This window comes from Canis lupus, chromosome 29 (assembly GCF_003254725.2).
Source record: "Canis lupus dingo isolate Sandy chromosome 29, ASM325472v2, whole genome shotgun sequence".
In the NCBI taxonomy this organism is placed as follows: domain Eukaryota; kingdom Metazoa; phylum Chordata; class Mammalia; order Carnivora; family Canidae; genus Canis; species Canis lupus.
The window spans coordinates 32,975,225-32,990,613 of NC_064271.1; the positions used below are offsets into that span (position 1 = coordinate 32,975,225).

General features: G+C 36.7%; 1 protein-coding gene across 11 annotated transcripts in view; it reads right to left on the reverse strand.

Moving 5' to 3' along the window:
• Positions 1–639: 639 nt before the first annotated feature.
• Positions 640–15,389, reverse strand: part of CNGB3 (cyclic nucleotide gated channel subunit beta 3) — a 247,129-nt gene continuing 232,379 nt past the window's right edge. For 8 of the 11 annotated variants that reach the window (XM_025433546.3, XM_025433544.3, XM_049103874.1 and 5 more), the window contains 4 exons: positions 8,359–8,505; positions 7,957–8,131; positions 6,884–6,958; positions 4,680–5,801 (listed from right to left, as the gene is read on the reverse strand). In XM_025433546.3, the coding sequence (XP_025289331.1) occupies positions 5,541–5,801; positions 6,884–6,958; positions 7,957–8,131; positions 8,359–8,505 (658 nt within the window). In that variant the 3' untranslated portion in view covers positions 4,680–5,540. Of the gene's footprint in view, positions 1,061–1,090; positions 4,140–4,679; positions 5,802–6,883; positions 6,959–7,956; positions 8,132–8,358; positions 8,506–15,389 lie in introns of those variants that run through there. The other 3 variants (XR_003130386.3, XR_004810395.2, XM_025433545.3) reach the window with 3 other exon arrangements.

Genomic DNA, 15,389 nt, shown 5'->3' on the forward strand with positions numbered 1-15,389 from the left:
AAATCCAGATTTCAACTACTGTTCTTCTCCATAGTTAAGATGCTAGGAACTCCTTGTTTGTGATGAACCTAAAAAATTAGCTGATAAAATTGAACACTGGAACTCAATATTTTTCTTCATTGTCCCCTTATGTACCGATTATTTTACACCTCCACTGACCTTATCACTGGCTTCTGAATCCCCACAATGTACTCTTCATCTGTTTCACTGTCCCCCTTTTTTAAATTTTATTTTTAATTGTATTATTATTATTTTTTAGAGAGAAAGAGATAGAGCATGTGTGCTGGGGGGAGGGGAAGAGGGAGAGGAAGAGAGAGAATCTGAAACAGGCTCCATGCCCAGTGTGATACAGGTCTCGATCTCACAACTTTGGAGATCATGATGACCTGACATCAAGACATCAAGCTTAACCAAGGTGCCTGTGAGATTTTATTTTTAAGTAATCCTTACACCCAACATGGGGCTCGAACTCACAACCCTGATATCAAGAGTCACGTGCTCTACTAACTGAGCCAGCCAGGTGCTCCCTCACTGGCCTTTTCTACTTCTCAAACAAGCAGTTTTTACCACCACAGTTCATGAAACCATGTGTACTATATTAGCCTGGTAGGGCTGCCATAACAGAATACCACAGAATGGGTAGTTAACAACAGAAATGTATTTTCTCACAGTTCTGGAATGTGGAAGTCCAAGTTCAAGATGCCTGATGGTTTGGTTTCTCCTGAGGCCTCTCTTCTTGGCTTGTAGATGGCTTTCTTCTCACTGTGTCCCACATGACTTTTTCTCTGTGCATGAGCATCTATGGTGTCTCCCCCTCTTCTTGTAAGTAGTCTCTGCAATGGTCAATGGAGACCTGCTTACATGCAGAAGAAAAGTCTCATTGGTAGGTCAAGGTACTAGTTAATGGGATCCCTGGGTGGCGCAGCGGTTTGGCACCTGCCTTTGGCCCAGGGCCCGATCCTGGAGACCCGGGATCAAATCCCACGTCGGGCTCCCGGTGCATGGAGCCTGCTTCTCCCTCTGCCTGTGTCTCTGCCTTTCTCTCTCTCTCTCTGTGTGACTATCATAAAAAAAAAAAAAAAAGGTACTAGTTAAGCAGATGAAGTAGTGGCTGTGTTACAGTGGCTACCTGTGTGGCTCAGGAGTAACCAAGGCTAAACGAAAGATCCTGGTGTTGATGGGGTTCCCACTACTAGTTTGTTACTAGACCCAACACAGAAACTTAACACAGAATTGAGTGAATCATGCTCCTCAGGTCATTGTACACTACCCTTACTTGTTGATGCTTTTGGTTTTTATTTTTTTCTCACATCATATATTCCTATTGCTTCTTTCATTCTCTCCACCTCAATAGTATCTCTAATGCATTTCACACGGTTCCTTAGACATATATATACTATTGAAAGATATATAGTGTTTTGTGTATGTTTTAAATGAGATCCTGTAAACACTGCTTTTGTTAACAAAAGGACATGGGTGTTGAGAAACTTCGTACTCTAAAATTAAAAAAAAAAAACCGTCAGAAACATTGGTGTTTGAAATCTTATCAATAAGACTGAAACATTCTACTTTTGCCTGAAGGATTGGAATAATTCCAATGCAGAAAAGCAGTCAGGTATATAACTTCGGATAAGAGTTTTCTGGCAACAACAGTCTGTATTTATTTTAAACTGAGTAGTTTCCAAGGAAATAGGACCTGAGTCAGCTTGTTGGCCCAGGTCTGATGCTGACCCCCTTACATACGGTTTTGCTTTTTTTTTTTTTTTTTTTTTTTTACAGTTTTGCTTTAATTTGAAACATTACTTCATTTAAACTCTACCCTAATGTCTACTTTCCCCAAACACCCTATAATAACCCTGTCCTTCTCAGAGTTTGGTTAGACGCCCATGTTTCCTCTGATGAGCAGTCTCCCATCTTGTAGCAAGTTTGTAAACTTGGCTTTGTTGAGCTACTGGTTTGTGCCTGAAAATTTTTATCAGATAGGCTTTATAAAAATACACATGCATCATATTACTTAAGATCTCATTCTTTCTTCTTTAAAAAACACACACACATTTTTTTCCCCCTTAAAGAGCTATCCATGTTGTTATGTGTAAGTCTAATGCATTACTTCTAATGGCTGGATAGAGTTTCATCTTAAAAACACATCCACACGCCCACACACCATATTCATTTCATCTATTTCCCAGTGTAGACACCAGAGTTGCCTCTAGTCTCTTTGTACTATAAACAATGCATTTCTTCTTGAATTTTCTCTGATGGAACTGCTTCAGAATTTTCTGGGATACATTTTCTGAAGTTGTACTGGCAAATTCCAAGGTGTGCTGCCAGAACTTTGCTATAAGTACTACCAGAATGGTAGCTCTAACTGATATACTTACCAGCACTTGGTATTATTATCTGTTTTCAAATATTATCCAATTTGATGGGTATAAAGTGATTCCATTTTTGTTCTGATTTGTATTCCTTTGAGCACAAGTGAAGTCAAGAATCTTTTCTATGTCGATTATGTATTTATTTTACTTCCATGATTTGCTGATCAATATTCTCTCTCCCTTTATAAAACTGGGCTTTTCTGCCTTTATACAAATAAAGCATAAGAACTAGTCTTTGCCTTGTTATAATTCATGCAGAAATAATTCATAGTTAAGCAGAAATTTGAGAACAATATAGTGCTATACTATGTGGTATTTCCCTGAAAGTGTAAAAGATAATCCTTTGAGACTACACCATCATGGGTTGTTTTTAGAGGCAACTGGGAGAGATCTGGAAGTATAGGGAAGAGGTAAGTGATGGAGAAGAGACAACATTCCATACTGTGGCAGGCAGCCTGCACAAATACCAGAGGAAGAAAGGTAGGAGGTAATCCAGAAAAAGCAGGAAGACCAGTGGCAGTGAAGGGTATGTTTGGGGTAGTGGTAATTAAATTTGGATAAAAAAGATTTAATTGGTAGGAGGGACTCGCAGGTCCCTGAGTAGAGAAATAACATGGTCAAAAGGGGTTGCTATGATTTGAATGTGGTTCCCCCCCCCCACCAACTGACATATTGAAATGTTAACCCCCAAAATGAAAGTATTAGGAGGTGGGGCCTTTGGAAGGTGCTCTGCCCTCTTGAATGGGATTAGTGCCTTTGTAAAAGAGGCTCCAGAGGCATCCCTTGCTCTTTCTGCCATGTGAGGACACAGTGAGAAGAAGCTTGCTATGAACCAGTAAGAGGGCCCTAACTTTACCATGTTGGGCCATGATCCTGGACTGCCTAGCCTCCAGAACTGTAAGAAACAAATTTCTTTTTTTTTTTTTAAGATTTATTTATTTATTTATTTATTTATTTATTTATTTACTTACTTACTTACTTACTTACTTACTTATGAGAGACACAGAGAAAGAGAGGCAGAGACACAGGCAGAGGGAGAAACAGGCTCCATACAAGAAGCCCGATGCGGGACTCAATCTCGGGACCCTGGGATCACGCCCTGAGCCAAAGACAGATGCTCAACTGCTGAGCCACCCAGGCATCCCGAGAAACAAATTTCTGTTGTTTATAAGTTACCCAGTCTGTGGTACTTTGTTATAAACAACCTGAATGGACTGACAGTGGTATTGTAGAAATCTGATTTTTCTCTTGACAAAAGAATTGAGAAGGTAGATCAGTGATCAGCAGAGATTTTAAGTAAAAAGTGAATGTTTATTTGAATTGAACAGAAAATACATATGAGGTGTAGCATTGGAACTGAAAAAGAAAGAATAATTAGAAATATTTAAAAAAGAAAAAGAACCTGTTGATATCAAATAAACAATGGAAGGACTACTACTTACTCTTAGATTTTAGTCTGAGGGACTAGGAAAGTGGAGATGATAGTTTCCAAAATAGGAACAGTTCGGGAGGGAAAATAAGCAACAGGGGAAAAACATAAACTGCAAAGGTGTTATATTTTAATCTCTTTGTGGGATGTAAGGGGAGAACATATTATTCACATATTCAGGATTCTCTTCCCTTTATTTTTTTTCCTATTACTAAACTTTTCTCAGGCCCTATTTCTACATTTTCTTTCTGTCATTTTCTAATCATTCTTTCTACACACAAACTCCCATAATCAAGCAAGCATCATTTAACAATTTCTCTCCATCCCCGCAACTCCTGAAAAAAGTGCAAAAATAACTTTTTGTAAAACTCGCCATGTTTTTATGATACTCAAACACTATATTAAAAAATGATGACCCAACTAAATAATACATTTTATTATAGTGATCGATTTATACATGGTTTGCTGAATGCATCTATGTTGTAGGCTTTTTGGTTAATATGATTTGTTAAAACCCTCTCAGCAAAGTGCTGTTACAATGACCATCTTCTGGGACTTGGGAATAGTCTTATTATACAGAACTTAATGTTATACACTAATGGCATTTATTAGAATGGAATTCTATATGTATTATTACTTCCGACATCAGCCTAGCTTTTTTAGTCTCCTCACAGCATGAGACTTTAGTAATTATGCTAATGTTAGCTGATTCATGAGGACAACTTCCTAAAGTGCACTTAATTAACTTGGAGATTTTGTAAACAGCTGTACATGTAGATTCTGCAAATTGTAGGGATATGTCAATCTGACATGTGTACAGTCTGGCTTCCTAACCTCATCACTTTTTACTAAAACTGAAAACAATAAGAAGCTCAGGTCTGGCATCGTTTGAAGCAAATGCTTGGGGAAGACTCAGAAATGTCATGTTAGCCTACCTGAAGATGGGGACCATAGGATTCCTCCATTCTGAGTCTGTGGAGCTAGATGAGTTAGGTAGATTGCTGCCTTTCAAGTTGGTATGAGGGAAAATATTAAAGTCTGTTTCTTTAGCAAAGGGAATGATTTTTCCAACATGTTGCTACAATATGTTTTTTCCTGTGGGTTTGTTGGTACCACTGACCAATACTGGACTTCCAAGGACTTTTCTGCAGGTCAGATTTCACATCCACAGGCTCCGTTATCTCTGCTTTCCTCCAGTCCCAGCTGCTGGGTTGATTTGATATTTGAGTGGCTCATCACCCTTATTTGAATGGAAATATTGAATGATATTTTACTTTCAACATTTTATTAAAGTATCATAATCCCCTACAAGTGAGAAGTAATATTCACATGCATAGGACATTTAACGAAGACTAACTGTCGTGCAAGACTTCAACACACACATAAAAATTGTAAAGGTAAGTGAATCACTTCAGGGCCAAGACCAAACTAATCAAAACGGAGGATGGAGGGAAGAAACATCAAGAGAGAATGGAAGAAAAAACCCTACTACATAAAATTAGGAGAAATACCAATAGCATAAAGCTAATGACAACAGAGAATAGGGATATTTTTTAAATAATCTTACCACTGCGTAAGATCACCCTCTCAGATAATTCCTAGAAACTAAGCTAAGGATTTGTCTATCATTTCTCAAGGGTCCCAGTGAGGTCTTCCCCCCTCATTAACTTAAGCTACATTCGTGGGTACAATCTCTTTGGGAATGAGCTAGATTACATCTAAAGATAATCAAACACTTATTGCTTAGCCTTTTCTTTGACTTCAATTGTCAGAACCTCTTCCCCTGCCTCTGCAGAAGGAGCCATGCTGATGATGAGGGATTGACGAGTAGTTCCTCTGGGTAAAGCTGCCCTTCTAATGGACTGGGGCATTTCCTCTGCTATAATACAATTTGCTCTACATTCAGAGCTGTCCAGTATTTTCTCTGATGGCTCTCTTTCTTTATCTTCATATTCTCTTCTTTTACCCCCTCCTTCTTCAGAGTTTTCACTTGTTTTCTGGAAGAAGCAGTTAGAAAGAATTGGTTTGAAATCATAATAAAGGACATTGGAATCTTTTGATTAATATACAATAACTAAAGATCACCACCAAGAGAAGAGTGTCTGAATTAAATTAATGTGGGAATCACATCTGCCTCGCATTTGACTATCATTTGACAGCTTTCTAATGTGCTGAAGAATGAGACTGAGCTGTCACATTTGACTTAACAGTGTAATTCTGGGTTGCATTTTTGTCCCTGACAAGAAATTCTCTTCCTAGTTGTCCTCAAGCTTTCTGAATTATTAGACTTAGGGCTCAGGATTCTTTGCTTTTGCTTTAAAAATATGTATTTATTTATTTTATGGAGATGAAATTTTAAATATTTGTTTTCTAATAAAAAAGTGTTAACCAAATGCCATAAAACTACTACAGAATGTATGATTTTCCTGCTGCATAAGCTCATAGGAGAACCTCAGGGAGGAACTCATCTCTCTTTCCTTATACAGTCTTCTCCATTCATCCCACGGGGGCTTGAGCTGTATAGTTTTAGAAACTATTATTCTTAGTATCATCTGCAGAGATTTCATAGTAAAAAACATACTATGCTCTGTACTGATGATGCTTCAGGTTAGTTTAAGAGAAGCTTGTACAAGGTATAAAATGTACACATGTAAAGTGGAGGAACTTACTTGACACAATGACCTATATTTCTTTACCCCATAAACTTTTAACACAAATTATGATTTCAATGCTGGTTAAATGAGTCATTTGGTTCATACTGTATTCCTAATTTTCACCATAGTGTTTGTGTGTGAAAAGGAAGAGGCAAGTTTTAGCCTCTTGAGGGTGACTGATTTATAATACTTGCTTAATGATTTTCTGAAAGATCCACAGCCACCCATTTCTTACAGTTTTAGGGACAACATGACTCCATTCAGAAAATCTGAATCCCTGCTCTGTTTTCAACATTTGCTCTCCTACGTCTATTACAAGAATCAAAGAAATACGAAAATCAAGAGAGAAAAACAATAACATTTGAGTATCTTGAAATTTCTAGGAATTGAGAGGCAGCTCAGTGTAGGCCTAGAAGTCTGAATACCTGAGTAATAGTTTTTGCTCTGTCACTTTTTGTAATCTTATCCAAATATGTTGCTCTGGAGTTCAGTTTCTTCATCTATAACAAGAAGGGCTTGGATGAAATCTATGAAGTTATTTTTGGCTTTTAACATTTGTGATATATAAGTGATTGAATATTTGTGAAAATATTTATTGGCTCATTGGTAAAATGTGTTACATATTTATAGGTGTATATTTTAGGACTATACATATATAATTGAATCTCATTATTCATGGTAGTTTTGTTCTATAAAGCATCCACAAACACAGAATTAGCAAATACTGAATCATTGCTCCTAGGGATAATGCAGGATTTGGTTCTTATGAGCTTCTGGCCAAATTCTTATCAACAAATCAATATATAACCTTGTTTTGTGAGTATTTCTGTTTAGAGACATTTATTTAACAAATATTGTTAATTCATTATATTGAACTCATAGCCAACAGCACTGTAACTCATGCTTGAAGGAAGCTTACATGAAGCTATATCTTTTCTCTGTAAGGCACATCAAAGCATTTTTGTACTTAGGAACACTAGACAGCACTTCAGCTCTATGCAGTACAAAAATGAGAAAAACATTGCACTTAAATGGACCATGAAAAGGTCACTTGTTTATAGTATGAGAACTGAAATAGAGTGTCTTCTTGTCCACCTTCAGCTGGGAACATGTGCACTGGGCAATTTAAATTTTTCATCACTGCTCTGCACATACGTATTTTTGCAATGAGCATGTTGAGCACTGATTTTGGTGTTACAAAGAAATTTCTATGAGTAGGTAGATATGCAAATATACAGAATATACAAATAATGAGAGTTGAATGTATTTGTGTATATATATGGATACATGTGTATCTATAATAAACTGTGAGGATTAAATGTAATGATACACGAGGATACAGTTTAGATAATAATACATGCTATAAAACAGTCATTATTATTCACACTAGATGCATCCAAACTATCCCAGTGTCTGAAATGGAATTAAAGTAAGAGTTTGTCTGGGTTTGCTTAGTCCAATGGTCTGTGACAGCCCTCCATTCACTCTGCCTTATTACCTGAATGGTTTGTTCTCTCTTCAGTTTGAGTAGTCTTGTAAGTCCTGCTTTTCCTGTACCTCCCAGGAGAGCTTTAAAAATTTTGGGTGTCTCTTGTTTTGGTGGGAAGAGAAAGGCAAGTCCTTTTCTTGGAGGGGTTGTCTCTGTGGCTGGAGCCTTCTTCTTTAGAAGCACACTGTGGATAGAAGAGAAAGGCTACTTTAGTACTGTAAAAATTCTGGAGAAATTACCAGAGACACCAATGTTTCTCCTAATCTGTGAAGTTTTCAATGGATAGCTGCATAAACATTTGTTTGTTAAAGGCATCTCATGAAGAAAGTTGATCCCTGTCATCACAATACAGTCCTCCGCTTAGATTTTCACAAAGTAAAACCAACTCTAATGGGGTTTTAAAGGTCATACCTGGCTTTTTTCATGAGGAGCTTTTCAGAATCTGGATAATGCACTAGAATTTCTTGGAGGGTCTTTTTGTCCAGAGTTAAAAGATTGGCAAACCCATGGGCTATCACATTGGCAGTTCGGCGATTTCCTCCTCTCCCTGCTAGAAGGCTGTAAGAGGAGAACAGTGAATCTTTACCACCAGTTTCACTTTTCTTCCAGCGAGATTAAAAAGAAAAAATAGACATAAAATATTTTAACCACTTATACTACTTTGGAGAGAGGCAAAGACGAGAGTTCAGGTGACTGTGTGGAGGACGTTGGAGGAAGTTAGAGGTGGTGGCGATGGAAGTGGCAACAGTTTTCAACAGGTTTTGCCTTAACTCCCACCTCAAATGAAGGACTTGTAGCCATCAGTGCCCTATGGGATTCTTCATCCCAGATTCCAAAAGTGAAAAGTCTCTTTGGACTGGGTATCCTCTATTTGCTCCTTCAGATTCACTTTTCATTTTCCCATTCCTATTTGCTCCCAGAAAACCGACCTCTGTAGGCTTGTCCTCTGACTTCCATTTGAGTGCAGCCAATGAGAACTATCAGTAAGAAGTTGGAAACAGGAGGAGTGTGGTGTTGGAGCACTTATTCCCTTGCTCATTCCTTGCTAGACCTTAGGTAAGCAGTAGTTACAGTTCTCTACCAAAATCTACAGCCCTGATATGTGGTCTTCTAGAAGTAGGATTCCACAGTGGAGTTCTAGTAATATGCTCACCCCTTTCTTGGTTCTGGGAGTGTGCCCTTCTCTTGTTCCCTTCAGGCCTAGCTGTAGAAAGACTCCCTTGCCATTGCTAGCTTCAGGATGCATCACCAATCCTTGCTGGATCACTTAGATTTTTCTTCCAGTTTCCTTCTATTGGTGTCTGTCAACAATGCCTTAATTAAAAGGAATTACCTTGTTTGAGTATACCTTCTGTTTTCTGCTTGGGTCCTGCCTGATACAACTCTGACATCAAATCTTAATGATGCCTTGGTTACATCTGGTGAATCCAATCTCTTCTACTTAACTCTCAAATCATCTTGTTTCTCAATATCGCAAACTGCTCTGTAGTATAGTCATTCACATACAATGTCCCACTTGAAAAGTCAGTGAATCCTGGGTTTTACATTTTTTATTTATCTTTTTATTTTTATTATTTTTTTATTTTTTACATTTTTTAGAGACATAGCTGGCCATTTTGTATTTGGGAAGTGACCAACAAGTAGTTAGTGAAGAAATGAACACACGAATGAATTTTAGAAATGGTTAAAAATTATATCATTCACCAATAATCTAGAAAATAAGGGTTGGTATTTATTTATTTATTTATTTTTTAAGGGTTGGTATTTAAAACCAAGATAAGAAAAGACAAATTTAAATGTTTTTTTGTTTTTGTTTTTGTTTTTGTTTTGTTTTGTTTTGTTTTTAAATACTACAGACTCTGCATTGCAAAGATAATACAATAGATTTAATTCCTTGGAGTCCACCAGTTAGGAAAAAATAGTTGTGTTCTTTTCCTTTGTGTGTGTATGTGTGTGTGTGTGTGTGTGTGAGAGAGAGAGAGAGAGAGAGAGAAAGAGAGAGGAGAATAGAAAAGCCTCACATTAATAAAAACACAATCTCTAGAGGTAAAAAGGACACAGAAAGCAACTTGGCAATAAGAATGAATGTTCATACTTTCACAGCCCTGCCTTTAGGGGGAAGTGTGAGAAGTTGCATGGGTCCTAGGCCTGAAGATTTGTATTAGACAATATGTGCTTCTCTGACTGTTGCAAAAAAGAGAACATTCTGACTGGCTGTTAATTGATAAGCAACTAACAGGGTTTTAGCTGTCACACATTAAGAGCTCATAAGTTATCACCTATGTTCTTACTACCAAAAAAAGCTGAACAAACTGGAAACCAATAACTTTTCTTGTATTTATCAGAGAACTGGGGTTGCAGGTAAATTCCTACCTAAATGTGGAGAGATAGGTGAATCCAGAAAACCACAGCCAGACCTACTTAACTGGAACAGAAGCCTTGGAGCTATAACTGGTACAAACATTTAAATGGTAATTTTAACAAACTGTTAGGTTGAGAGTGGATTATCAAGAAACTCTTGAGGGTCACAATTATGGGGAAACCGATATCTGTATGGGTTTATCCTTGAGGAATCCCACCATATTCTCATGGTTAACAGCCAAGAAAGATCTCCTTATGGTTCTGGCAGCAGAAGGTGATGATTAATCATTATAAAATACACCTGGAACTTATTTATTCTCCATAACAAAGGGCTGCTATCTAGGGAAAAAAAAAAAACTATCAGAACTGTATGCCACCTGAAGTGTTTCTCCCATCCCAGGGCTCTCTAGTCTTCCTGTCTTACCTAAGGAGAATGAAAAACTAAGAAACACTGGCAAAGGTCACATCCCAGGACACAGATCCACTAAAAGACTGCAATTTAAATATAAGATTATAGATCTCCCCCATATCTTATCACTGTTCCAATGGGGTTTTTGTATAATAACAGTGGATTACAGCAGCAGGGTGCAGACTTTCTCTGAGGAAGTATACTTAGGGAAGGCTAAAGTCAAAAGGGAGATAGAAACAAGGACATTTTAGAGAAATTTGGAACTTCTGGCACCTAGGGCTGCATCTAACATTAAACACAGTCCAACTCCTAGTCAGATTAACATAAAACCTCATGCTAAAGACCTATCTACCTCAGTTCTTATTATGGATTACATTATATATAGCTTCCAACAAAAAATTAAAAAGCACACTTAAAAAAATAACAAGATAAACACAGCCTAACAAGACAAAGAAAGCATTAGAACCAGACTGAGATATGACACAGATACTGGAATTCTCAGACAGAGAATTTATTTATTTATTTATTTATTTATTTATTTATTTATTTATTTATCAGACAGAGAATTTAAAATGACTTTGATTAATATGTTAAGGGATCATATAAGAATATCCAGATGGGAAATGTAAGCAGGGAGAGAGAAATTCTAAGGCAAAAATCAAAAGGAAAGATTAGAAATCAGAAATACTGTAACAAAAATGAAGAATGACTTTGCTGGGCTCATCAGTGGACTGTACATGGCCAAGAAAATAGATGAGCTTGAAGATAGGTCATTAGAAAATTAGGCAAATATGCCTAAAATACAATGAGAAAAAGAATGAATAAACCCCAAAACTTGCTCCCAAACATAAAAAACTTCAGGACAATTTCAAAAAGCATAAATAGATATGTATATTTTGTGTGTACATATACATAAAATATACATAAAGCATACAATTCTCTAATACTAGAAAAAATACTTGAAATCATCATGGCCAAGAAGGTCCTAAAATTAATGACAGACATAAAACCACAGATCCAGGAAGCTTTGAGACTACCAAGCACAATAAATACTCACCCCTCCCCACCTCACAGTTCCTGGCATATTATATTCAAACTGTAATAGGCCAAAGATAAAGAGAAAATCTTAAAAAGAGCCAGAGGGGGAAACATCTTACCTATTGTAGTATAAACTCTGACACTTATGTTTCATCACTTTTTTTGAAATCCGGGTGCCTGAACTAAACTTGATTGCCATTTCAAAGACGCTTCCACTTTAAATATGCCTATTTTAAACATATTGTCAGCCACCCAATTAAAGAACTAAGCTGCGTTCCCCCACTGAAGCTCTTTTTATTTTAGAGACTTGGTTGATAAGTGACCATTGCGCCACTTTTTTTCACTTCACATACTTTAAATTCCCGCTCTTATGTTTTAAATTCACCAATGAAGAGTGAGACCACAAAATCCTGGGCCCCCATTCTCAACCCCAATAAAAGCACAATCCCAGGCCTGTACACTCTTTCTTTCTTTGTGATCCCACTGTGTAGCTCCAGGTGGCTGTGTAATTTTCCAGGTCTTCTAAGTAATTAACCTGTATTTTTTCAAGGTTTCCTGATGGTTGTTGCTGAAGGCATTTTACAACCTTAATAAAAAACCCACAAGGGCCTGTCCAATCACAACACTGGTCATTGATAGGTTGAGACTGGAACAAAACACCTATAAGAGGAACAAGGATAATAATCAGCAGACTTTTCATGAGAAGCCATGCAAGTAAGAAGAGAGGGGAGTGAAATATATGTGGAAGCTCCTAACAGATTAGATCATAATCGCTTTCACCACAAAGAAGACATGATAGCGGTTAGCTAATGCAATAGTGGGAATCATATTACAATACATATGAATTTCTTTTTTTTATATATGAGTTTCTAACACCAATATGCTGTACACCTAAAACTTACACAATATTATTTGCCAATGATATATCTCAATAAAAATTAAAAATAGTAAAAAAAAATTAGAAAGCAACCTAGAATTTTATGTACAGTGAAATTAATCCTTCCAAAGTGAAAAAGGACAAAGATTTTCTTAGAAAAACAAAAGCAGAGGGAATTCAACATTTGTTCATCTACTCTGCAAAAAATGTTGAAAGAAATTCTGCAGGAAGAAAGAAAATAATGTAACTTAGAAATTCTACCTAAAAAAGTGGAAGGACATGGAGAAGGAATAGAGGTAAAATAAAACTAAAATCTTTGTTTTTCTTATTCTTAATTGATCTAAAAGATAACTTTAGATAATAAAGTAGCAATGCATTGGGTGATTATAGCATAGGGATAAATGAAATGAATGATGTCAATGTCTTAAGGGCTACTAGGGAAGAATTAGGAATACTGTGTAAGGCTTCTGCTCTGCAGGTAGCATTCTGTGAAGTAGACTTAGATTAGTTTAAAATGTATGTCACAGACTCTAATGCTACTACTAGAATGTCTTGAAAAGAAGTATAATTGATATGCCAAGAGAGGAGAGAATGTCAAATCATATGAAATGCTCAGCTGAAACTAAAGAAGGCAGAAAAAAAAAAAAAGAGGAAAAAAACCCCTAATGTTATTACGCCACTGAGGCATCAAACAGCCTCTTATCTGCACTTCTCACTAAACTTAGGTCCAGGACTATCCAGGTCACTTAAAAATGGAATTACTCCCTCAAGACAGAAAGTAGATACTTGGAATCCATAAATGTTGACTACTTATTTTGTTCGGTGATTTCACATTTTAAGTTTCTTGTTCCATGGCAAGAACACTTATTCTTTTTTCTTCTTCTTTCTTTCTTTTTTTTTAAAGCAAGAGAGACAGGGTGGGGGAGGGGACACAGAATCTTGAGCAGGTTCCACACCCAACATGGAGCCGACACAGGGCTTGATCTCATAACCCTGAGATCATGACCTGAGCCAAAATCAGATGCTTAACTGACTGAGCCACCCAGGCACCTCCCCAAAACTTATTCTTTAGTCCTTTCCTGAGGTTCTCCCAAAGACAAGCTCTGCTTTCACCTTCTTTTTCTAAGGAAGAGAAATGAATTTTACCCTATCTGTCTGCCTATCTATCTGTCTTGTCTATCTACCTATCTATCCATCCATCCAACTTCCTATCTATCTTCTTACCTGTCTTTCTATGAAATAAATGTTGGTACTTGAAGGACAATGATAGAATGAGCTCATTTCATTTACATTCCTGTTGCCTTGTGCATAGGGTAATCCAGTAGTTAGGCTGGGCTAGATGGCACTGGGGAGCTTAATTTGGGCCTAAGAATGTCTCTGTGTGTGTCAGACAATGAGAGCAGAATGGAAATAACATATTTAAATGTCAGGTTATTTTGAGATTTCTCAAGCTTTAATTAAACTTGCCTACAGGTTACACGTTTAGAGTGCTTGATGAGTTTTTGAACGGAAGAAATAGTCTGTTTGCCAGATGGATTTTGCCCAAACTCTCTCAGCAACGTTTAAAATAGCCTCTTTTTTTTTTCCCCTTCTGTCCACAAAATGCTTCTCCAGCATTCCACCAATGGAAAGTTTCATGCATTAAATAGCTTAGTAAGAAGATCCCTAAATATTTCCAACCCCATATAGTTTCTGAGAGCACATACTAGCGGATAAATAGTTGAGGTTAATGGTAAGTGTCTCTAGGTCAAAAAATAGTGAACAGAGCAATGGCCCAGGAAAAAAGGAATGGATTCTAATTCTAGATCCATCTCTGTGTGCTGTGACCTTAGACAATAACTTAAAGATCTTTTTGATTTTCACTTCAATCATGTGAGTATTTATTAAGCACCTACCATGTACTCAATGCAGTGAGGTAAAGTATGGCAAAAGAATTATTAAAGGCTGGTATGGTTTTGTGGAAATAATACAGACTTTGGAATCACGTAACTACCATTTATTATGTGTATTTCTAAGCAGGTTACTTACTCACTCTTTTAGGAAACAAGGCCATCTTTTACTACCTAATATAAGTATATGATTATTTTTAGGGAGAAATAGGTGTTTATAGACTCTTTATATTTAATTATGAAGAAGGTGTTATTAGGTAAAATTCCTGGCTGAGAAATTTTATTTATTTATTTTAGATGATATTTTAATGGCTTTATGGAAGTATAATTTACATACTAAAAATTATACTCATTTTAAGTATATAGTTCCATGACATTTCTTTCAAATTTTTACTTTAATTCAGTTAATTAATATATAATGTATTATTAGTTTCAGAGGTAGGGTTCAGTGATTCATTAGTCTTATATAATACCCAGTGCTCATTACATCACATGCCTTCCTGAATGTTCATCACCCAGTTACGCCCTCCTTCTTTTCCCCTCCCCTCCAGCAACCCTCTTTGTTTCCTATGATCAAGAGTCTCTTATGGTTTGTCTCCCTCTCCAATTTCATCTTGTTTTATTTTTTCCTCTCTTCTCCTATGATACTGTTTTGTTTCTTAAATTCCACATATGAGTGAGATCCTATGATAATTGTCTTTCTCTTATCGACTTATTTCGCTTAGCATAATGCCCTCTAGTTCCATCCATGTCATTGCAAATGGCAAGATTTCATGTTTTTGATGACTGAGTAGTATTCCATTGTGTGTGTGTGTGTGTGTGTGTGGGTGTATATATATACATATATATATATATATATATATATATA